General features: G+C 44.3%; 1 protein-coding gene across 1 annotated transcript; it reads right to left on the reverse strand.

Moving 5' to 3' along the window:
• Nucleotides 1–10997: 10997 nt before the first annotated feature.
• On the reverse strand, nt 10998–16055 carry CMTM3 (CKLF-like MARVEL transmembrane domain containing 3; the record flags this gene model as incomplete). Its single annotated transcript, XM_010155353.1, has 4 exons — nt 10998–11026; nt 13023–13140; nt 14029–14124; nt 15900–16055. Coding segments are annotated over 4 exons (399 nt in total), but the record flags the coding sequence as incomplete, so codon positions are not given.
• Nucleotides 16056–23112: the final 7057 nt, after the last annotated feature.

Genomic DNA, 23112 nt, shown 5'->3' on the forward strand with positions numbered 1-23112 from the left:
TGAACACTCCTTGCGTTGTGTTCTTACGTAGCTGTAGTCTCAAGTGGACAAATGCAGTTCACTGAAGTGACCAAAACCCAAAAGCCCTATTCAAATACACAATATTGCCCTCCAGAAGATCCATGATTTTAGAGTGGGACCCACACCTGAAATCAAGAAATAGAAGTTAGGTGATGCATAGCAAAGCTTTTTGTTAGGAGTGTCCCCTGTGCGCTGGTTCCTGACAAGGGCTGAAATGGTGCCTACCTAAGTGGTGCCCTGTCCCTCTCCTGTACTCCCTGAGCTGATTCTGGCTTTTCAGAGGTGTGGGAGGTCTTGTGCAACTCTAAATTTATTAATTTGCTATCTTTCAAATCCTTACACCATTCCTTACTTAGAAAAAGGATAACCTCACCAAGCTTTTATCTTTTAGCTGGAATGACAAATGCAGAATGGTAGGTGACCTTCTAGTAGTGTGATACTTCATCATGTAGTGTAGCATACCTGAATATCCTTGAGTGCTTCTGCATGTGAGAAGCTTTCTTGAGCTGAGAACGGTGCACCATTATTTACTACTTACATCATGACTTGAGCTTAGCACAGCTTTCAGGGTAGAATGCAAAGCAAATACTAATTAAAAAAAATGTGATACACTTTTTAAATCAGAAAAATGTAAATTTGTAATTTCCTTATTTTGTGGACCAAAGATGATTTTAGTATTGTACAGTATATACTTTCTAAAAATTAAAGTTAGGCATTTATTACTCTGCAGAGATGTTATTTACTATTTGGATTATATAGAAGGGAAATAAAATAGCTGTGAGACAACTAAATTTGAAACATTAACATCATATCACACATACACCTCACCCACCCTCACCCCTCAGTTTTACACGGTATATTGAAGAGGTGGTCATATTTCAAGACTGTTACCCAAACTGCAGTCGTCATAAAAAAAGCTCTGAAGGAAGAAAATACAGTAGAAACTTTAAATTTCCTTTTAAACTTGCTTAGAAAAGTGACATTAAATTGCTTCTCCCACCTAGTTAGTCTTGCCTGTAGTTGCTGAGCATATAGGGATAATTTATTTTAGTCCTAAAGATTGCTGTTTAGCTCCATAAAGGGACTCAAACCCCACTGTAAATAAAACTAAGTTAAACAGCTGAATTTTGTAGGAGTGGGGTGCTTGAAACTGTAAGGGTTCTGCTTAGTCCTCTTCTGTCAAACTGAGCCCTCAGATAGGCAGGCTCCATGTATTCCTTTGTGCAGAAATGACTAAATTGTGCAACCTATGGACAGAGATCAAAAGATTAAAGCATAAGAGATGATTTGAGCAACAGCATAACTGTTGTGTAGTGTTGTAAGAATGTTTTCCCTTTAACGCTCTGTGTGCTCAGTTTTGTCAGCCCTAGCTCAGGTTTGTCACACATTCCTGCAATGTCTACCACAGAAGTTTCTAAAACCATAATTAAGAACTGATTTAACAGTTTGATCACTTCTCGGTAAAGTTGATTCCTTCGTACTCTCCACTTGTTCCTTTTGTTTCATATAGTCATGCCTCATCTACCTTACGTTTTAATACTCAATTTTTGTTAATCCTTCATTGATCTGTGTAGTGGCTGCTTCAGTGTAAGGAAGAGAAGAATACTGTGCTCAGTATTTGCGCGAGTATGGTGCTCTTCCCTTTGTGATAGCTTGTGATGTTTCGCTGGATATGCTGGGGGAAGCTTTCTTCTTTCCCCTAGGACTTTGGAAGCTAGCTGGTACACTGCATGTGTAAGCTTTCCGGTAGGAGCCATGTGTGTGGAGGTTGAGAGGATGAGAGATTCATCGACCTCTGCCTTTTTTGAGAGACCAGGTACTGACTAGAGACCTGATGCCTGTATTTTGGTGTGTGCCGTTCATCACGGGCTCTGTGTTCAGAAGCATGGCACCAGTAATGAGTCCCACACACGATGGGATGGCCAGCCCAGGAACCCAAACCCAACCCAACAACCCAAAATAAGTAAGAATAATGTTAGGGCATATGTTTAGGGCATAATTAAAAAAAGCACACCAAAACACCACCAACAAAAAACCACCAAAACCCAACTTAATAGCAGTTCAGATAGCATAGGAGAGAATATGCTCCCTCCTACTCAGGTGAGATACTGAACAGCTTTGTACATGAAAATCGGAGCATAAACGACCGCTGACAGCTCTAGAGCCAAAAATCTTCAGCAGGTGTTTAGGATAAATAAAAAGGTAGGCACAAGCTGATCATGGATTTCAGATGTGATGAAGGGTGAGAAGGTGGGAGAACCCCAAACCTGACACTTAATAACCCAGTGCTGTGAGCACTCGTAATCTGGGAGCGTTAGTCATCCCCAGCCGCTGAAGGAAAGGTTGCTTCCGCGCTTTATGGCGGGGGAGAGGCACCTTGAATCGGCAGGAAGACGGAGTAGGTGCAGGAGTGTTTCTCTGTCCCTAACTCAGCGGCCGTGCTGGCCGTGTCGTACGGCTGGGGAGATTCTACACTGGTGGTGGTGGTGGTGCATCTTCAAACCCGAGGTACGCTGACCAAGTGGTGCCATTACCAAGGAACTTCTGCTCGGCTGAAGTACGGCAGCTGCTTCCCAGAGACCCGCAGGGCATAGCTGCTTGCCTCAGAAAGGCTGTTGCGTCTGGGAGAGTCCCACTGAAATGGGTAAAGCCATCGTGTAGCCTTTCTAAAAACTGGGTACTTAGTTCTTGTTGCTTATAGTATCAAACAGTGGATTGTTTGGAGAGCCAACAAGGCTCAAAAAGCCTGTGAAGATGGAGCTGATGTGTATGTGTATTTTAATGGCAACAGAAATAATAATTTAAAAATGAAACTAAAGCAGGTACAAAACCCAGCAGAAAGTAGTTTGTAGAAATGATGTCATATTCTTCTCTTTATTTTAACAGAGGGAATTGGTTGAAAATGTATTTATACATATATTCAGGAAATCTCTGAATGCCACGTTAGAGTTTGTACTGGTATATTGTTTTCCCTGTTAGCCACTTGGCCACCTGGATAGATCTGTTTGACAGAGTCAGAGCGGTGCTGTCCCACCTGAAAGGGTTCCTTTGTTCTTTTGGTCTTATTTTTGCATTGTCTTTAAAATCTGTCTATAATTTAACCATTTGTATTCTAAGATAATCTCTGAAAAAATCTGCTTACACTGTGATTTGATAGCCTTTGATTTAGAGTATACAACACAATCTGATTTTCTTTCGGGATATGCAGCTTTCAGAACTGTTCTTAGACAACTTTCATTTCTGGGCATGTATATTTATCATGAAAATGTGATTAGATAAAGTTGCCTATCCAGAATCCCAGCGCAACTCTTTCAGATGTGCTGGATGGATGAGTTAGTGAAATTGCCTTTTAATCTCTATGGGTTAATAAATATTTTTTTATAACTAGCCACAGATATTCCTTTTTAAATTATACTTGGCAAACAGAAGATATTTAATTTTATATACAATATACATAGTTACCTTGATTTACATATTTATAACGTAGAGCTTTGTGTTTACTATGAAGGTTTTATCTGTATACCATGGACTCCATGGGTAAAATTCTAAAAAGCCAGTTAGCATATATAGAAGGATATGGAAGCGATCTTCATGAATTCAGAATGAGGACATAGAAGTGTTTAAACAAGCAATAGCCAGATCTTATTAACAGAGTATCTGGGTTTTTTTCTTTCTTTTTGGTTGGGGCTGGTCCCTGTGGCTATTGTAATAACATCTGGATGTGAGTAACAGAATGAAATACGACCATCTGCCTCTTCTGACTGTCACAAACTGTTGTCTAGAATATGGGAAATTTCAGGGTATTGTATTTGTTTTGTTTTGGACAAATGTCTCAATAGACATATTTAATTAAAACCTTCATGTGTTTGAAAGAAAATACCCTCTCTTAACTAGGCTGATTTATCACCTTTGGTAACCTTTTAATCCCCAAAGTATTGTCGTCTAAATATTTTTAGTAATGTTACATTTATCCTGATGTCTACAGGTTAAAAGTGGTTCTGGCTAGCACCGTTTTACTACAACAGTTGCTACCTTCATTTTTCTACTGTTTATACTTTAATCTTGAATGTTTACCGGTTTCTACTTGTTGGATATTGTGGAGGGAGACTGTACCTTAGCACTACAGTTCATTCAGCTTTAACTCATACATCACAGTTCTGGAGTAAGAAAATATTTTGATTTATATATTGTGGCCAATTTACTGCATTTCAAAGTGATTTCTATACTTAGACACAACGTTTATGAATGACATAACAAATGACTTAGCTAATCATTGTATCTGTCCAGACTTATCTCTCTTCTGTTAGTGTCATTTTGAAACTATTTGTATATGTTGAAGTTTGTAAGGGTTCAGGAACCCACAATAAAATAGTAAAGTACGTATTTATTTCTCATTATAATGCTCAATTTTGATTTGAAGGTTGACACTTTGTATGTCTTCTCACAGAATTGTAAACAAATACTGAAAAACTGCTTCACCTAGGGTGCCTTCCATGTGTGGTATAAACACTTGTCATTCACAGAAATAGAGATGTAAATTTATTAAACCAGTAAACACTATTTTGGTAATGTGAGTCACTAATGCATCTCTGGCTTCGTTGTGCTTTGTTTCCACTAACACCAGTGCCGTGGCCACTGTAATTGCCTTCCCTTTGTGCACTAACCAGTAAATCTGACCTCCTGGTGAATCAAAGGATTGTATCACTTTGCTCTGCCTGCAGCTGGTACCTGAAAGATGGAGGTGAAGCACCTTGCTGACGGGAGCTAGAAGGCACTCCACGTTGGGTTTTTCCCTTGGGGCTTGTAAAGAGATGCTCAGTGTGGGACATCTGTATCCTTGCTGCTGATTCTGGGTCCTCTAGAAGAGCATAGCAAGCATAAACAAAACATTCTGATTCTAGCTCATAATTCATGATTTATGGTGTCTGAGGAAAGAGCATCCAAACCTGACTGAAAGACTTCATCCCTCAGGGATCTCGGTCCTGTACTGGCAGATTTGTAATTGTGGACAGCTCACAATTAGCTGAAGCAGTGGGTCAGAATTCCACCTTGGGCTGAGCAAAGGGGATGCAATTTCCCTTTTATCATATGAGCACAAGTCTGCTGTGTAATACCCTTGGTATTTTGTTTTTGAAGTAAAAAACGTTAATGTTTTGCCAAGGAAAATCTTAGAAGCATACTCTTAGTGCGAATGCAGAACCTGACTGTTGTCCTGACTCAGGCAAAACTCCCCAGTGACTACGGGGACGGCAGATCAGGTACCCGTTTATCACCAAATCCTCACCGAGGATTTGAAGAGCATCACAAGGTAGCAGATGTTCATACAGAGGCAACTTACAGCCTTGAAGCCATTTCACATTATTTTGGTAAGTGCTCCTGAAGCTCTGACTGCACGCGGGGCCGCTCTCTGTAGCGGTACCTCCCAGCTGCCATCGCTGTCCCCTCGGGATCCGCGGCTGTAACTGGCACGCTTCAGTGGCGCATCTTCCAGCTCCCTTTGTGAAAGTTGTGTGTTAATGCCTGACCCGTTTCAAAGGCAAGGTAACTCTACAAGAAAACGTGACCCACCGTTTGTTTTTACACCAGTAATGATTTTTCAGCATGTTGCGTGCTTCTTTTCTGTTGGTTTTTACGCTGAACAAAACCATGCAATCTGAAGAATTGTAATGTCTTACAGCAGAGAGAGCAGTCTTGTTTTTTAAAACCCATACTGTTACAGCATAATTTAAATGGTGTATTTATCAGTTTTAAATGTCGTTTTGCTTTTCCAGTCTTTTGTATATGGGCACAATACTTTTTGTAAATTTTTTAATTTGGTTGTTTTTCTGTCTGTCCTGATCTTTGAAGATTTGAGCTCTATGGATTTTCACGGTACTCTTCTGATCATGTCTTCATAGTGGTAAAGTCTGTATTTTTGTATGTAGGGGAAACGGTAATTTTCTAACACTTATCCTGATCAATATAGTATGGAATCATTTGCTGAAGGACTTCCTGTTTAATAAACGGACATGTTAAAGTACTGAAGCGCTGTCTTCATCTCTAGCAGCAGCATGGAAGGTCCGTGTGCCATCGTGGTTGAGGAGCTGGTAACCCAGCAAGGGTGGTTGCTAAATGCACTTCCTGGGCAAGACAGTGGCACAGGGGTTAAGCACCAAGCCAGCCCTCTCTGAGTGCGGTTCCGACTGACGAGACAGGCGCCGCAGGTGCGGGAGGGAATGAGACCCAGCGTATGAGCAGCCCTTGATGGGAGGCGGTGTGTCGCAGAGGTCACACGGGGTGATCGCTCCCGCGGAGGCTTTGTCCGTCTGGTTCTCTGCAGCCGGCCAACAAGCTGTTACCTTCTGGTTTGTGGCATCACGTTCTGGACTGAAGAGGAGTTTGGGGGCTGCAGTGTCAGAGCGGGTGATGCTCTGCCACCTCCCGGGCTGTAGGCTGCAAGTCCTGCCGTGGTGCAGCCCGGAGTTCTGGTTTCCAGGCGCTGGAGGTGTGCGGTGAGAGTGCTGCTTCATCAGGGTGAGAACTGAGGAACTGCACGGATGGGTGAATCTTTCCACTGTGGAAAGACTTGGAAATATCAGCAGTGCCCTTAAAGCACAGCCTAGGGATAACTTGCGTGGGGGGAGGTGGACGAAGGTGGCGGTAGGACTGAGCTTCCACAGAAGGTTCACTAAGGAGAATCGTGGGTTCTGTCAGAAGGTGGGCGGGTTCACCTTGCGTGTGTGGGCTGGTCAGCAGCTGTAATTCTGATCTCTGATGTTGCACCCACTGGACCTGCTCAGGGATCAGGCCTTGATGAAATTACTGCTCTCTAAGGGAGCAGAGTGCTGGACTGAACGCTGCTGATGGTTGTCACCTGTGGTGCTCTTCGGTTCAGAGGAGCTTTGTCAGCTGTTCAATTAAAAAGTTTATTCTGCCATAACTTCAAAATACTGCATCTTCCTTCAGTGTCCGGGGAAGACTATAATTGATTTCTTATTTAATGGATCCAGCTAACAAAACGTGGTGGACAACATCACAAATACGTAAAATAAACACACAGGTATTAGCCAAAATAAACATTGGAATTGCTGTTTTCTTTTTCAAGGAAATAGATTGAAAAATTGCATTTTAAGTTTTTTTTTTTTAATATGCTTACATTTTCTGGATAGGGTTGTTCTACTTTCTGATCGAGATGTTTGAAAAAACATTCTGTGAATTCTTCCAGCGAAGGAGCAATCTGTGTCGCAGCGAGGGTGTTTGCAGTCCTGTTTACTTCAAAGGAGATGAAGAGGTGGTGTCTTCCTCCTGGCTTTTAAACCAGGACTGCATGCAGAAAGGTGTCTCAGTGTCTTGTTACAAGATTCACCTTCTCGGCACTTGTACAGATTTATTCTGCACCCTTGATGTGTTCTCTCTTGCTCTGTGCTCAGAAAAGGATTAAAGGATGGCTGGGTAGAGGCTCTTCACGCAGATGTGAAAATACAAGGGGACACTTACCTTGAATTTGCTCTTCATGGGCAGTTTGTACCCGGTCTTTGGAACGCAGCCACTTCATTGTATCATTCCTGGTCTCTTACAAGGCTGGGTATGAGGGCCCAGGTTAGCTCAGCCTAGTAGCTGTACATTTTCTCTGCAAGTGCAGGTGTCAAACATGCGTTGTAATGGTACAGGCTGCTGGTCTCCTCGCAGGCGAAGATGCAGCTATAAAATTCAGGCTTAGAAATTTGCACAATGAACACTTACCAGAAGCATAACGAGTGAAAAACTTCTTGCTGTGCAGAGCAGGAAGCTGTCTTCTGGTTTCCAACCCACCAGGCTGGTACCAGCGTTCGTCTCAAGCGCCACGCAGGCTGAGCGACACCACTGTCACTTCGGTCTTTGTCAGCTGGATGTTTAAGACTTACAGAACTGTGAACAATATCTGGTGAAAAGGAAAATTAAATGGAGTAAAGGACAAAGTGTTAAGGACATTTGAGCCTCTTACTTCAGTGAAAACCTAAAACGGCTGCTTGGAAAGATCTTTTGAATTCCTTAACATGGCCTGTCCGAAACCACTGCGTGAGACTGAACAAGCACAGGAGTTCAGAGCGGGAGGAGTCGTGCTCTGGCTGTAACAAAGGCATCTTTTAGACTTTACAGGTTTTGGAAATGGCTTCTGTTTGAAACAAGAATGTACCGTGATTGAAAAGAGGTGTCTGATTGTGACAGCAAAATAAGAGCTTCCACAGGGCCTCCGTGCTGCAGGGACAACGTTACGCTTGTGTTGTGAATCCTGAATTGCAGAGAAACCAGTGTTCCCACTACTGTCACCTTGTCAGTTGAGGAAAACCAATCAAACAAACAAAAAAAGCGCAGAAATTCCCTCTGCCCTGCACCAGACTCCGAGCTTAGTGCCATATTGCTGGCAGGAGACGAACAGAAGAGTGTCACCCCTCTCCCCACCCCAAATCAGAACTGGCTTTACAGTAATTACTTTTAATTGCATTATCTTTCCTTAACTGATATTCATAAAATACAGAAGTGTGGTTTATTTCAGTCATGGGAACAGGTCTTTTTAAATAAAAGTCTGGAATCTTAAACAGGTGCTTGACCCTGAGTGCAAACTGCTCAGAAATACATGAAATCATCAAATACTTGAATGCTACTAATGAAATTCTCTGGACAGGCAATTCATTGCATGCCTGGTAAAGTTAAGTAGTCCTGAAGCAACTAATGAGCAATTTTGTTTGCCTCTTCTATTGATTATTCCAATGTGAAAAAAATTACTAGACAACCGTGGCAGATTTGAGGTTATGACTGGTCTGTGAAGGGTAAGCTCAGAGGGGTTGTTCTCAGTGTTACCATGCTCTCACTTGGCAACTGCTATCTCCAGTGTCTACTCAGTGCTAAAACTAACTCTCGGCTACGTTTTTTCATGCTTATGTGCTGAAGTTCTCCTTGCGGGATGTGTATGCATGAGCGAGTGCTGGTGCGGGGTGTGTATGCATGAGCGAGTGCTGGTGCGGGATGTGTATGCATGAGCGAGTGCTGGCTCTGTGCTGTTGCTGGCTGCCCAGCACACGGCATCCTTCCCAACGGAGCTTCTTCAGACACCCTTACTCCTGCTGGGCAGCAGCAAGGCAAAGTCAGTCAGGACACCCAACACGTCTATTAAAAGAGGTTTAATCCAGCATGGTTTCTAAACATTAACCATGTACTAGTCTCCAGCTGGGACATGCAGTACACTTTTATTTAAAAAAAAAGAAATACAAAACAATTGAATATAAAAATGAGTCCCGGTCCCCTGACGTCACAGTGCATGCCAGTAAAATATGACAGTCGAAAAGAGAAACATGGAATTTCATACCGGAAAAGGTCCAAAGAGCTCATTCTCATAAAAGAAAAGATTATTTGTCACATTTGGAAGCAACCATTTGTTTTGCTTCTGTTCAGTTGTCTGGAAAGAGGAGATGTAGGAGCTGCCTGTTGGACAACTCCGAACCTGGCGAGCGCCTTCCCGAGCACCTGCTCGCTGTTAGGTACCGTGTTTCTGCCTGTCAGCAGCCAGCTGCTAGCAGGGAGCTGGAACCCAAGCAGTAATTTTGGTCCAAAGGAAATCTGCCTTTATTGTTTTATCCCTGGTTTTAATTTACTCTGTTAGTACCATCTGCTCTCGTTTTAATCACTTTTTAAGGCCACCTGTTCTGGCACGATTTTAATTTTTTTTTAAATGGATGCATGTTTCTTTGAAATTACGCCATACACGAGGAGCTTGCCATGCTTTTTCCAAGCAGTATGTTTATGGGCACAAATATTTCAAGGTAGGTTGTGCTGTGTAAATTCAGAAGGCTTTTCCCCCCCAACACTAGACTATGAGTTAAATCATGTCCTTCCGGGGAGGGGAAACCCCAACCAGACAACACACAGACCAAAAAAAGGTGTCTGGGAAAATGAATTTCATTGCAGACATTTTTTTAGTTTGGAGGTTGGGTTTTTTACCTTTTCACAGTGGGAAGCATTTGGTTGCCCTCCTGGGACCCTGGTCCTGAGGTTTACAGAAAGTCGTGTTTTGTGGACGCAGCGGACTGAGTCCAGTGCTGCTGCTCACGGGAGGCCCAGCGTTCACCCCGCAGATCGGGCAGTGATGTCCTGCGCGCCAAGGTCTGCAGGCCTCCACGGCCGCTAACGCTGGGCAGTACTTGCAAGCCTTCCTCACCTGTCCCTGCAAACACGTGCAAGAGCTTGCACGCAGCGGGAGGATGGGGCTGGCAAGACCATGCCGCCTCTGTTCTGCCTCATCTCTGTGGTGAGACTGCAGTGGACGGGATGTGACCCCACCCGGGCAGCTCCAGGTTACACTGGACGTTTGAGGAGCAGCTACCCTGCGGCACAACACGCACGTCGAGGTTTTTCTTGCTGCAGGTTTCCAGTTGTCACTTTTTCTTGTGGCAGATAGGCAGCAGATAGAAGTGTATTGAAACCAAGTTGTTAACTATAATCTATGCCTCAGCGCTTGAAATAGTGGAATATTCAGACTTCAGGTAAAGCAATACTGTTAGCTAATCAAGAAAACACAGATAAAGTAGGGGCATTCTGAGCCTCTCTTCTTAGGCACAGCAAGAAGTACAAAAGCTATATGTGTTAACAATTTGGAATTAAGTAAGCATATTAAAAGCTCCACTTATATATTTAAAATACGACGTTCCCGTTTGCTCAGTACGCTGTAGTGCCGAGTCAGCAGGGGCAGTGGAGAACTGAGATGTGGTGTTTGGATGCAGATGTCTATGGCAGGTTGATCTGCTGTAAAATCTGTAGTTCTGAAGGAGTATCTAATGGCATTGGGAACAGTCTCCTTTTCCACGCTGCTGCCCTGTCTGTGCTCGAGTGATTCCGTAAACAGTGAGGTGGAAAGAGGATACCGAGGCTGAAGTAAGGGAGATCCTTCAATTGGCACTGCATTCGGCAAAGAGGAAAGTGCTTGATCATCTTCCCTTCACACTTGGTTGGTGTTTGGTTCATCAGTCTGAGTCGGAATCTGACTCCTCATCTGAAATTGAAAACAAGGAACAATAGTGAAAGTGAGAACTGGAAACCCACGTGTCAGCTTTAGCTCTTGCTGGGAGGGAGATGCTGCTCTTTAGCAGGTGCCTGCTTCAAAGGATGTGGCATATTTAGGAAAAGGCTTGTAAAATGACAGTTCTTATGTGACGGAGCTTTAAATGGTGTTTGAGAGCACTTGAGAAATGCTGCTGAGAGGCACTCAGACCACCACAGCGTAGGTAACCGTTCCAATTAAACAAGTTGCAGAGGCAATACTGTTGGCGTGACCACCCAGAGGAAGTCTGCTGAGGACATTCTTCCTGTACTAGACTGTTGCTGTTTGCTGTGGGTCACGGTTACGCACTGCCAGTTAAACGTATCTGAAAACCAGAAGCTTTAAGACATTGAGAAATCCCAATAGGCCTTTGTAGAGGTACAGCTTGCCCAAGACTCGGCTTGCAAGGAAGCGAGGAGTTTCTGGCCTTGGCAGCTGAGAGTCCCAGCATGAACAAGAGTTTGGTGCTGGAGGAACGGTGTTGCAGGGCAGAGCCCTTCTCACATTGTCAGGTCAGTGACACAAAGCCACATGGCTGCGTGGCTGTGAGTTTATGTATTTCCCTCTCCATCTCCAGGGAAATGAGATCTAATCTTCCGCCTAGTTTTGTATCCTTGTCACCTGATCATTTTCTTGAGGTCTGTTCAGTTTGTGGTGATAAAGAGTTTGTAGCCAGTCTGTTTCCTATGATCTGTTCTTTTAATTCTTCTTTTCTTCAGTACTCTTCTTGGCCTAAAGCTTGCAAAACATTTAAGTCTACTAAAATACCTAGAAAAGATTGTTAGTATTACCATATACCTTCTAGGATTCTGTACACTCATTGGGTGTTTGGCTTTGAGGGGGTTTTTTTGGGTTTTGGTTTTGCGTGGGGTGTTTTTTGGGGAGGTTTGGGATTTTGTTTTTTAGTGTAGAGCAGTCTTTTACGCCTGTGTGGCTGCAACAAGTAGTACCGCACGGGCACGAGCCTGATTTGGGCTCCTAGGTACCACAAAATATCTGCATGCGTCCTGACTTCACAAGGGTTCGAACTCCCAACACCAGGTCCCTCTTTTTAACTTTGTCCAAGTGGATCTGTTTGATTTCAGGTAGACTCTGCCTCCTATATGGCCAAGAAATTTGATAACAATCTTGTTAATTTTATGCTGTGTGGCCTTGGATTTTAAGGCCATTTGCCCACAGATGGTCAAAGCTGGACCCTGAGTAAGAGGTAATCGTGATAAAGAAATGATAAAGAAAAACACTGTTGGATATAGAGTGTGGACTAATGGATGCTAATTATTAAGTTATCAAAAAGAAGGTAGATTGTTGTAAAAGTCTGTGCTGCACAATAATTTCTGTAATTGGATTTGTGGCCTTTCATGTTCGATGGTGCAAAACTCTGAGAAATTTTGCGTTCGTGGCTTGCTAGTTACCTTTACAAATCACTGAAATTCCAGTTGTTGCATCTTAAGACTAAGCAGCTTCATAACTCAGCACAGTAGTGGCATACAAAACCAAGGTACCCAAGAACAGAAACTGTTATTACTAGGTGAGTGTTCTTGCTCCCCGGTGAAGGGTGAAACAGAGAAGAAAATCTCATGTTACATGCCTGGATAACCAAACTGGGGAATTTGGTTATTCTGGGAGGAGTTAAGCTGGGAGGGGACTTTTTACAAGGCCCTGTGGTGACAGGACAAGGGGTAACGGATTTAAAGTGAAAGTGGGGAGGTTTAGATTGGATATCAGGAAGAAGTTCTTCCCGGAGAGGGTGGGGAGGCACTGGGACAGGTTGCCCAGAGAAGCTGTGGATGCCCCACCCCTGGAAGTGTCCAAGGCCAGGCTGGATGAGGCTTGGAGCAACCTGGTCTAGTGGAAGGTGTCCCTACCCATGGCAGGGGGGTTGGAACTGGATGGGCTTTAAGGTCCCTTCCAACCCAAACCATTCTGTGATTCTATGGATTTTGCTTACCTTCTGACTTGCGCTCTTCAGGGGAATCGGAACTGCCTTGCTTGAGAAAAGCAACCAGGTCATTGAAGGTTATGTAGAAATCAGTGGCGTACACTATTGTGGCTATAAATCCAAACACCTAAAATGGCAAAGTAATACTCTTTAACAACAGTTCATGCCCATCCGTGTTAAACCAAAATAAGCCTAACTGACAAGAAAAAATCTTAAAGAAAACTTGGCCTTGATTTGGTTTTGGCCTGTGCCTTTCTAAACAGACAGGGAAAGGAAATGTCTCATGACCCACGGGCATCAACTACATTACAGCTAATTTGGGAGCCTGAGTAGTGATCCCTGCAGTTACTCTATCAGATGTGTCCTTAGCCCTTCTTTGGGTATTGTTCTTCCCCGTCTTTTAAAATTATTATGCAAATTTTTTTAATGTTGCATACATTATTGATGCTTAGAGTCAAGTTACAGATGGAGAGACTGTATCTTATTTCGAAACATAACATGCTGGTGAAGGCCCTTTGCTGGGCAGTCCATATACTTAAGTTTAAAATGACACTGCTCTTCTTTCAATTCATCCAGGTAACATTAAACAGTAGAGGCAGGAGGTTGAAATGACTTAATTTAGATTGTCCTTAGTAGTTACAAGTTTCATTTCTGTATTGTTATTACGATTATTCTTTTTATTCCCTCTACTCAAAGTTCTGGATGTTCTTTGCAGGAAGAGGGAAGTTTTATCTTCTCTGTACAGCTGGTGAAATTAAAAAGCAGAATGAGTCCCTTCCCTAAGTAGTACAGTTAACACTGAGCACTCTTAGGGAGAAAAAATGATTCATTGATTCAAAGCCATTTTTTTCTAAATAACTGACCATTTCTTCCTTGCTTTAGGCAAATCTAATTCTCAGTTAGCTAACTGAAGAAACTTGTACTACTTAAAATGGGGTCAAAGTCAAACTGCTTCTGAAGGATGTCTGTGCGCAGTTCACCAGAATATCTAAGCGGACAGCTCACTCCTACTTACTCCTGCTGCTTTAGATGCTCCATCACTGTATTTTGAGACAGCAGCAATCGAAATGGCAAAGTAAATAATGGCAGCAGTGACGCAGCGTAAGAAATCCTGCAAAATAAGCGATGTTGCGTTCTCAGATTAGTCATGTAATTCCAACACACAAACTCCTCTCAAAATTATTTCAGAAATGACCATTGAAAACCTCTGCTGTTGCATCAGTGGGCTCGCCTGACGCTGGAGTGTGACCACAGTCTGGTATTTTGTAGCGGAACAGTCGTTCATCTGGGAAATATTTTTTTAAACGCGAGATGACCGGAATCTTGGCATGAGCTTCTGCTCTTGAAAACGTAGGTACAATCCTACTCTCTACATGTGTATGTCAGGCAGACCTTTCTTCAGGCTGAGAAGAGCTGTCTTTCTGTGACGCTTAACTTGGAGCGCAGCAAGGGCTGTAATGAAATAATCATTTGAATTGCCTTAAACGTCTCCTCTCTTAAGCGAGGACCTGCGGTACCAAAGGCTCCGGAGGAGTGTACCAGTTCCTGGGAGTGCTTGTTGCTGTACAGGTTTGTCTGCAGGAGCTCCTCATTTAGGAACTACACACTTTTGGTGTTTAAACCCACGATATATCCTGGGTATGCACATCTGTAACTCCAGCAGCTGGCCTGAAGCACGCACCCGCTGCTGCCATTGCAGTATGTGCTTCTGTGGGAGAGACCAGCTCTGCAGGGCAGGGGCCGTGCCCCGCGCCCAGCACGGATGCGCGGGAGCAACAGTGCTTCTGGGCTGTACGTTAAATACAGAGCTGTGATGCCCGGGGCTTGTGTAAATCACGTGAGCTGGAATAATGGTATCTTGACCTCTGTTCACAATTCGGCCTTCTGTCTTTACAGAACAGAGGGATGAAGAAGATACTGTCACAAAACACAAATCCTACAAGAAACTTGACTCCTCCTGAAGTCAGGACGAGGTTCTGTGGCTGGAGGATATTATGGCAGGGGACATAATACACAAGTGCTTTTTTATCTTAGTTCTGGAATCAGACGCATATAGAAAACGGGAAGACGATGGACTTGAGGTTACCATCTGAAAACCATGCACTCTGTCATGGCCAAAGTTACTGCTGTTGTTTCATCTACCAGTGGCCTTGCTGATGTCATTGTTATCCCCTGAGGGCTTTAATTCAAATCTCACAATGATAAGCTATTGTTAGACTGTACCAGAAGAGAATCCAGATCGATTGCATTAGCATTTTTTAAAAGTCTGTGTGTACTGCTAGACAACTGCTCCCTCGGCGAGTCTGCCCGAAGCAACAGAGACATCCCGTGGCCAGCCCACAACTAGGAACCCAGCGCTCCCCGCCGCCCGCGGCTTCCTGGGTGTGAATGAGCACCCGCCCCCAAGCCTTGTGGGCTTTCCCCCTTAACTACCCTACCTGCAGTTGGTTTGCAAGGAACGTGACTGCATCTCAACGCAGCACTTGCGTGAGTTTTAAGACGTTTTAGTGAAGGTTATGCATTACCGTATGGCATGCCTCAGTTTCCCTGTTTGTAGGGGTGGCAGTATTAAGGAGACCCCAGCAGTGGTGAGACCTACGCTGATGTTGCCTGCTTCTGAAGATCCAGCCCTAAGCCATTTTCCTGGAATTGGGCATAAACTCTGTGCTTTAGCAAACGCATGCTTCGTGTCAGCCCCAAGAAAGCTCCAGTATGTAGCATAGCACAGCACAGAGTGCTTTGGGACCTTCTGAATGAGAAGGCAGCATGGACAAGTTTCTAATAAAAGGTGAAGTTAGCAGTCAGCCTCAACTCCCATACAGTCCCTTTTACTCATGTTACAGCATACAATTAAATCTGTAGTTTTGGACTGCACATTTCACTTACCGTCAAAGGCCAGTAGAGTCCCTTGAACTTCTCGTTAAGTTTGGAGGCATAGGCAAAAAAAAGAAACACTGCCAGCAGAAACTCTAGGAGTGGGGCCATCATGAAAGAGCCAGCTAGAGATGCGATATAGCAGATGAAGATGATAAATGACAGCACCTAGAGTAAGAGAAAACGCTAGTTATTTGCATGGAGGAGCAGAGCCTCGGGCAGCTGAGCAGCTTTGGAGCATTACTCTCCCTGCACATTTCTGTCGGGGCTGCTGGTGATGGCGTATCTTGCTTCCTACGGGGTTTTTTTTTCCTGGGGCCAAATGAATTTTCTTGTTTAGCATGGAATAAATCTAAAGTAATGGCGTTTATTTCAATGCCTGTGAAATCGGCTTTCCAGAGCTCTCTGAGTCAGTAATGTGCTCTGGGTTGTACACAGTTCTGAGAACATAATTCGGAAAAGACAGAGGCATTGCCAAGCAAACAGAGCTTTAAGCTTTCAACTGTGACCGTCCTCATTTGAAATCATTGCTCAGATAGCCCAAAGTAACTCAGCCTTTATAATCTCAGTTGAAAGAAAAGTCTGCTGTTGATGGACAGAACAGAGCTGAGAATGAATTATTCTATGATTTCTGGAAGTCTCTGGTTCTAGTTTTCCAGCGTAGACAGCTGTTTTAGAGAGTGATAGGTAACTCCCATAAATTTATCTCTATGATGTTTCCTGATTTTACAAAATAATAAAAATGGCATTTGTTTTCCCATTCAATTATAGAATGAATCACAGAATCACAGAATGGTTCGGGGTGGAAGGGACCTTAAAGCCCATCCTGTTCCAACCCCCCTGCCATGGGCAGGGACACCTTCCACTAGACCAGGTTGCTCCAAGCCTCATCCAGCCTGGCCTTCAACACTTCCAGGGATGGGGCATCCACAGCTTCTCTGGGCAACCTGTCCCAGTGCCTCCCCACCCTCTCTGGGAAGAACTTCTTCCTGATATCCAATCTAACCCTCCCCACTTTCAATTTAACCCCATTACCCCTTGTCCTGTCACTACAGGCCCTTGTAAAAAGTCCCCCCCAGCTTCCTTGTAGCCCCTTCAGGCACTGGAAGGTGCTGTAAGGTCTCCCCGGAGCCTTCTCTTCTCCAGGCTGAACAAGCCCAACTCTCCCAGCCTGTCCCCATGGCAGAGGGGCTCCAGCCCTCTGAGCATCTTCATGGCCTCCTCTGGACTCACTGCAATAAATATCTTTAGATTAAAGTTTATGGCTCAAAATAGAAAGTTTCACAATGGGAAAATGGCTAAAGAAAATGCATTTTTATCTAAACCAGACGGTATCAAAGTGCTATACTATGCTTCTGGACTTTCAGCTACTGTATTTGTGAAAGTGGGCGGTGAGGGAACCATGGAGAAACTTAGTAAAATTTTCGAATGATGTACTGGGACTTGGTCACCTTTGAAGAAGAGGCTCCAGTCCTGCTGCTTTACTACCTCACGTGGTTAACTGGTTGCTGTTTTCTTCAAATTAGTTTAAAATAAAAAAAGTAGCTATCATACTGAATAAAACATTTTCTGCAAGTGTTAGTATTTTGTGCTAGTTGACACCTGAGCTGCTTTATTCAGCCTTTCTCTTGGAGACAAAACTCTGCTTTAGCAATGCTCAGGGATGTTTTTGCTCAGCATAGCAGCAGGTGCTGTTTAGGCATTAGATTACAAGGATTTCTTGAACTTTTCCGTTCTAAAGTGGGACACTGACGTTCTCACTCATACAATGCTGAAAACAGACATATTACTTCCCCTCAGGTGGCACATCTGAAGGCACATGCGGCTTCGTAAAAACCATGAATGTTTGAACTGTGACGAATTTGCCTCATTAAATTGCAGATCTATGGTAGCTTGCTGCTACCATGTCTTTCTGGGAACCACCTCTATCTCAAAAAAAAAAAATCATTATAATTGAACAATTGAGCCCCTGCTATTAATTAATACTTACTCCTGTGAGAGGTCAGTCAGTCCTCAAATAAATGTATCAAAAGAGCCTATTTAGGTTCAGGGGGCAATTAAGCAGTTCAATCCTGTTTAAATAATTTTTTAATTAATTAGCAAGCCCTTATTCTCATCCTGGTTTTGGAGAAAGCAGTCAGTTCTTGACATGGATGATAACAGCTGGAGTACATTGTTTTGATCCATTAGGACTGGGTGGTAAAGTTTGAGAGGATGTGACATTTTTAGTAAGATACTGTATTTATCTCAAAATGCCTATGCATTGTTCTCATTGGGTTGTAAGAGACTGATGTGGTATAACACATAGAGTTCACTTCTGCATCGAGGCCTGTAACCTGTTAAAATTTAACCTATTTGTTGTTATTTATCCTATTACTGTAAGCTTATTGCTTACACAGCCTCTTTGCAGGTTTTTCTAGTGATTCCATACTGCAGAGGGAACTCATTCACTGTATCCTAACGTGGTATTTTATTTCTGCAAATGAAAAGTGGTAAGTGCTGTTTTGAAGAAAAGTGGATATAACAGGACTGGGAAACGACAAAGAGGAGAGAGCACTTTTTCCTCAGAATAAAACCAGAAAGGGACTGCACTTTAACTTTGTGAATCTGCCTGGCTCACGTTTGTGGAACATAATTTAGACATGGTTTCATGTTTTCTTGGTTTTAAAAGAAATCACCATCTAGCTAGGATGTTGTTTCTTTCTTGTTCTGGTGTTAAAAAAAACCCACTCTACCTTTTTCTGGCTAAAAGGAAGTGTGTGATAGCTGAGATATAGAGATGGAGAAGGATGCAGGGATGAACAGCACCAGGGAGGAGATGTGTTCAGGGTAGGTCCTGCCAACCAACCCCCTTTCAACAGCAAAACATTAGACCTGAACTAAATAAAACTTGGTAGATCTCTAATGAAAAGATTAAACACTGTGTTAAATAATACATCACACTGCAGCAGCGAGGGGAGGCAGAGAGGCAAACTCCAGCTATGCACGTTAATGATGCACAGCAGAGATCACTTTGATCTCGCCCCTGTTCGAGGCAGTAACTCCTGGGCTCTCAGCACTGAAGCCTAAACTGTTAGGTGAAATGAAGAGCCTTTGTGTTCTCCTAAGATCTGCCTTGTGGTAATTTCATGTCACTTTAGGTTCCCGCTGTCTTCCCCTCACCCTGATGGCCCTGGGCAGGTCCCCGTGGTTTCAAACGCAGTGCGGTGCCCGAGACCCTGCTGTAGCACAGCTCGGGATGCCCACACAAACTGGTTTTGTGGCAAAGGCACGCCGAGGGGCTCCTGCCCCTGCGTGCCGGCATGCTGGCGGGATTCCTGCTTGGGTGCAAGGTCGGGGGCTGAACAGGCTAAAGGAGCCATCTGCGCATTCAGCTTTCTAATTTAGTCTGACCCAGAGAAGCTGGTGTCCAGGGAAGTATCAGTTGTCCACTTTAAAATGTAGTTAAGAGGCCAGTTACTTGCTCATAGAAGCCCCTCAGTTATTGGTAGGATCACAGCAGTCTCCTGCTGCCTGTTCCTCCGCCCTGATGAACAGGAACGGTACCCTCGCCATCACCACCGCCTTGAGTCCAGCTCTCCGCTCCGGACTCTGCTTGTCGGCATCCCGCTGCGCTGGGGAAGCGCGTCTCAAGGCCGCGTTAAAAAAACCAACCACCCTTGATTTGCAGGAATCCCTTGGTTTCAATGGATTATTGACGACAAGAGTAAAAGGGAGAGAATCTCACGTGAAGTGTGCTAACTGCTGTCCAATTCAGCATCATTCCTCATTTTGGAGGCATCTGGAGACTGAAAAGGCCCAAGGAAGATTTTACGTGAAATACACATCTATAAAGCAGCAGACCAGATTTTGGGAATGAAAGTTTGAAAGGCGGCATTTTTAGCTGCTGCAGCCTTCACTGAGGCCAGGCTGGACGGGGAGGCAGGCAGACATCGGAGAGCAGAGGAACAAGAGGAAGGAGGTGCTGGAAGTCTCTGTCAGGTGTCGGCTACGGTGCTACACCCAGTTCTTTGGTTTTTGGTTCTGTTGTTCGACTGGGGTTTCCTTGATCTCCTGGTAGTCCTGATGTGTATTTTAATGCCAGATTTACTGAGTAACTTGGGGATAGCCTCGTGTAATACAAGAGCCTCCAAAGCCGTCAGCTTTTGACAATATTTCTTATTTCATAGAATCACAGAATCACAGAATGGTTGGGGTTTGAAGGGACCTTAAAGCTCATCCTGTTCCAACCCCCCTGCCATGGGCAGGGACACCTTCCACTAGACCAGGTTGCTCCAAGCCTCATCCAGCCTGGCCTTGGACACTTCCAGGGATGGGGCATCCACAGCTTCTCTGGGCAACCTGTCCCAGTGCCTCACCACTCTCTCCGGGAAGAACTTCTTCCTGATATCTAACCTAAGCCTCCCACTTTCAATTTAAACCCGTTACCCCTTGTCCTGTCACTACAGGCCCTTGTAAAAAGTCCCCCCCAGCTTCCTTGTAGCCCCTTCAGGTACTGGTAGGTGCTATAAGGTCTCCCTGGAGCCTTCTCTTCTCCATTTCTCTTTGTTTAGAGCTCATTCCCCTTCTGACAGGTGAAGTGCATGGACTCCCTGAGCAATACTGGGTATTATCCATTACTGTCTTTACTGAATTGCAAAGTGGGTAAGTACCTTGTTACCTTGTCTGACCATTTAACTGCAGTGCCACTAACTTAAGTATTTGATGTCCTCTAAGAAACTGGGAGTTTTAAAAATCTGCGTCTCCTCCCACAACACAATGATTGATGCGCCGGTCTGTACCCCAAAATGATGAACACCCACCTACTCACTTCTCCAGACTTCATGTCTTTGAGACAAACATCTGGCAAACTGAAAGTTGCTCTAAAACTGACAAACGCAAAAGCAACCTTCAGAGTACAGCCTGACCCCTCTAACGACCACTGAACAACCCACTGCATGTCAGGCTTGTTCTGCACCATTTTTCCTGAAGCTGGGTGTTTAAAAGTGATCTCAGAGAAAGGTCAAGCAATGGGATCTTGTCATTTTTCTGACAGCTCTGTATCTGTACTAAAAATAAACCCCAGCTGGAGAGGAAGTTTGGGAGGCTCAATGCAGTTACAAGTTCATTTCTAGCACTTTCAGACTCAAAAAGCACTGCTGCTTCTGGGAGGAAAAAAAAGTAGTTGTATCAGTTTTGCCCAGTATTTACACAGGGGATTTTTTTTTCCCTTGGATTACATCTTGGGTATGGAGAGCAGCTGGAAGCCTGAGTTCCTGCGCTGCTGTTGAATGGTTGGTGTGACTGTGGCCAGCTTCGCTGTGGAGGAGTACCTGGATGCAGAAAGCTGTAGTGTGTCGAAGAACAGAACGGGATGCTTTCATAGTCAGACGGTGGTATGACTGTAAAAAATCCTGGCAAAAAAAGAAGCCTGAATTTTCACTGAGCACCTTTTTTGTGGGAATGGGAACGTACAAGAAAGAGAAAGAACTATTACATATTACTTTTATAAAGGAACTTCTTTGGTAGTGTGTTTCAAAAGTTGATTTTCTCCCATGTAATTATTACTTAAGAAGTCCAGCAACACAATATTAAACTGGCCAGGCACTGAGAACTTATAGTTTACCATATAACCAGTTTGCAATGTAAGGTATAAAAAATAATCAGCTGCAGTGGTAAGAGAGCAGTGTGCTCCTTAAGGGAGGGAGGACTGCTGAAGTGCTGAGGTCATGACAGAGTGTGAAGGCGTGTCTCCTCCAGGCAGGGAGAACAGACCCACTGCAGCCCATCTGGGACGATGCGGATGCTGGGAAGCAGCTGACGTCACTGCACACACCCCAGTGCCCTCCGCTCGCTGCTCCGCTCGGCCAAACGCTGCTCCTCCTTTCCTCTCTGCAGAAAATAACAGGTTTGCTTCAGCAGCCTTAGAAGTGACTAGCAGCGATCTCCTTTGGACAAGAGTGCATTCTGTTGTTGTTTACTGGCAGAGAGAGGAAGTAGATCACTTAATGGTCTCTGCTATTTGGTTACTTCTTGTCTGTCGTACTTGTCATGAAGTTCTTGGTTCCCCCAGAATTAGCTGCAAGGGTCACCTTCTGGCTACAGACCCAGAGAGAGGCACAGGGGTCTTCTGTGAAGGAGGTTTTACACAGAGCAGCTGGAACTTTCACTTACGAAGGTCAGTTCAGAGAAGACTGAAAAGACAGAAGAAAGAAAAGAGCAGAAAAACAGGCACAACGATTTCTACATCCTTTGTGTCACCACAAAGGTGACACAGCCTTATACAGGACAATCGTACATATTCATTCATACTACGATTTTTTAAATAGAAATATGTAATGCCACTGCATGCTGCTTTCAGGGGACTAAGAAGACGCCAGGTAAAGCTGTCACCAGGAAAACACAAAAACTTGCCTGAAACACCCAAGGTGAGAGGCAGAATGCATAAATGGGGATCTTGCCTGGAGAAGCTCTGGTGCCAGGTATGAGAGTGGCTTTTAAATGGTTCTAACACAGGGTAGAGGGAACTGAAAAAAGCATCTCTTAAGGGGGGGAAAGAGCATGGATGAGATGCTGACCTTCCAAGACAGCAACTTGAGATTTAGGAAAAATGAGTAGCTTAAGAGAAGAAGAATGTTAAAATAAACAGAAGTAATGGTATGGGAGAGATTATCAATGAACCTGGGAGATAAAGAATGGTGATTAGAGAGAGCAGTGTGCTGGTTTCAGTCAGGAAAGAGTTAACTCTCCTTACAGTGGCTGGTATGAAGCTCTGTTCCTGGGTTTACCCTGAGAAAGCACTGACAAGGTGTCTTTTTAGCTGGCGCTGGGCAATGCCTGCACCAAATTCAAGGTCTTTTCCACTTCTGATGCTGCAGCTGCATTCCCAGCTCTCTGGCTACAGGCAGTGTGGGGGACACAGCTCAGACAGCCGACCCACACTGACCACAGCACGGCATGCTCGGGGCATAAGCGAGGAGTGGGCTGGGGGGCCATAGCTCTTTTTGCTCCTTTGCTAACTCCTCTGTTAGCTCCTTAACTCCTTTGGTAACTCTTCTGCTAATTCCTTTGCTTGCTCCTTTGTCAGTGAGTTGGTGGGTCAGCTGGCTTTCCTGGTTGTGCTGTCACTCTCGGGCTCGCTTGGGCTCTGCTGTGATTGCTCATGGGCTCTGGCTCTCGGGCTCTGACTCTCCTACTCGGGACATGGCTATGTATCAGTTGGCGGGTGGTGAACAACTGTATCATG

Source organism: Eurypyga helias, unplaced genomic scaffold (genome assembly GCF_000690775.1).
Source record: "Eurypyga helias isolate BGI_N326 unplaced genomic scaffold, ASM69077v1 scaffold21007, whole genome shotgun sequence".
In the NCBI taxonomy this organism is placed as follows: Eukaryota; Metazoa; Chordata; class Aves; order Eurypygiformes; family Eurypygidae; genus Eurypyga; species Eurypyga helias.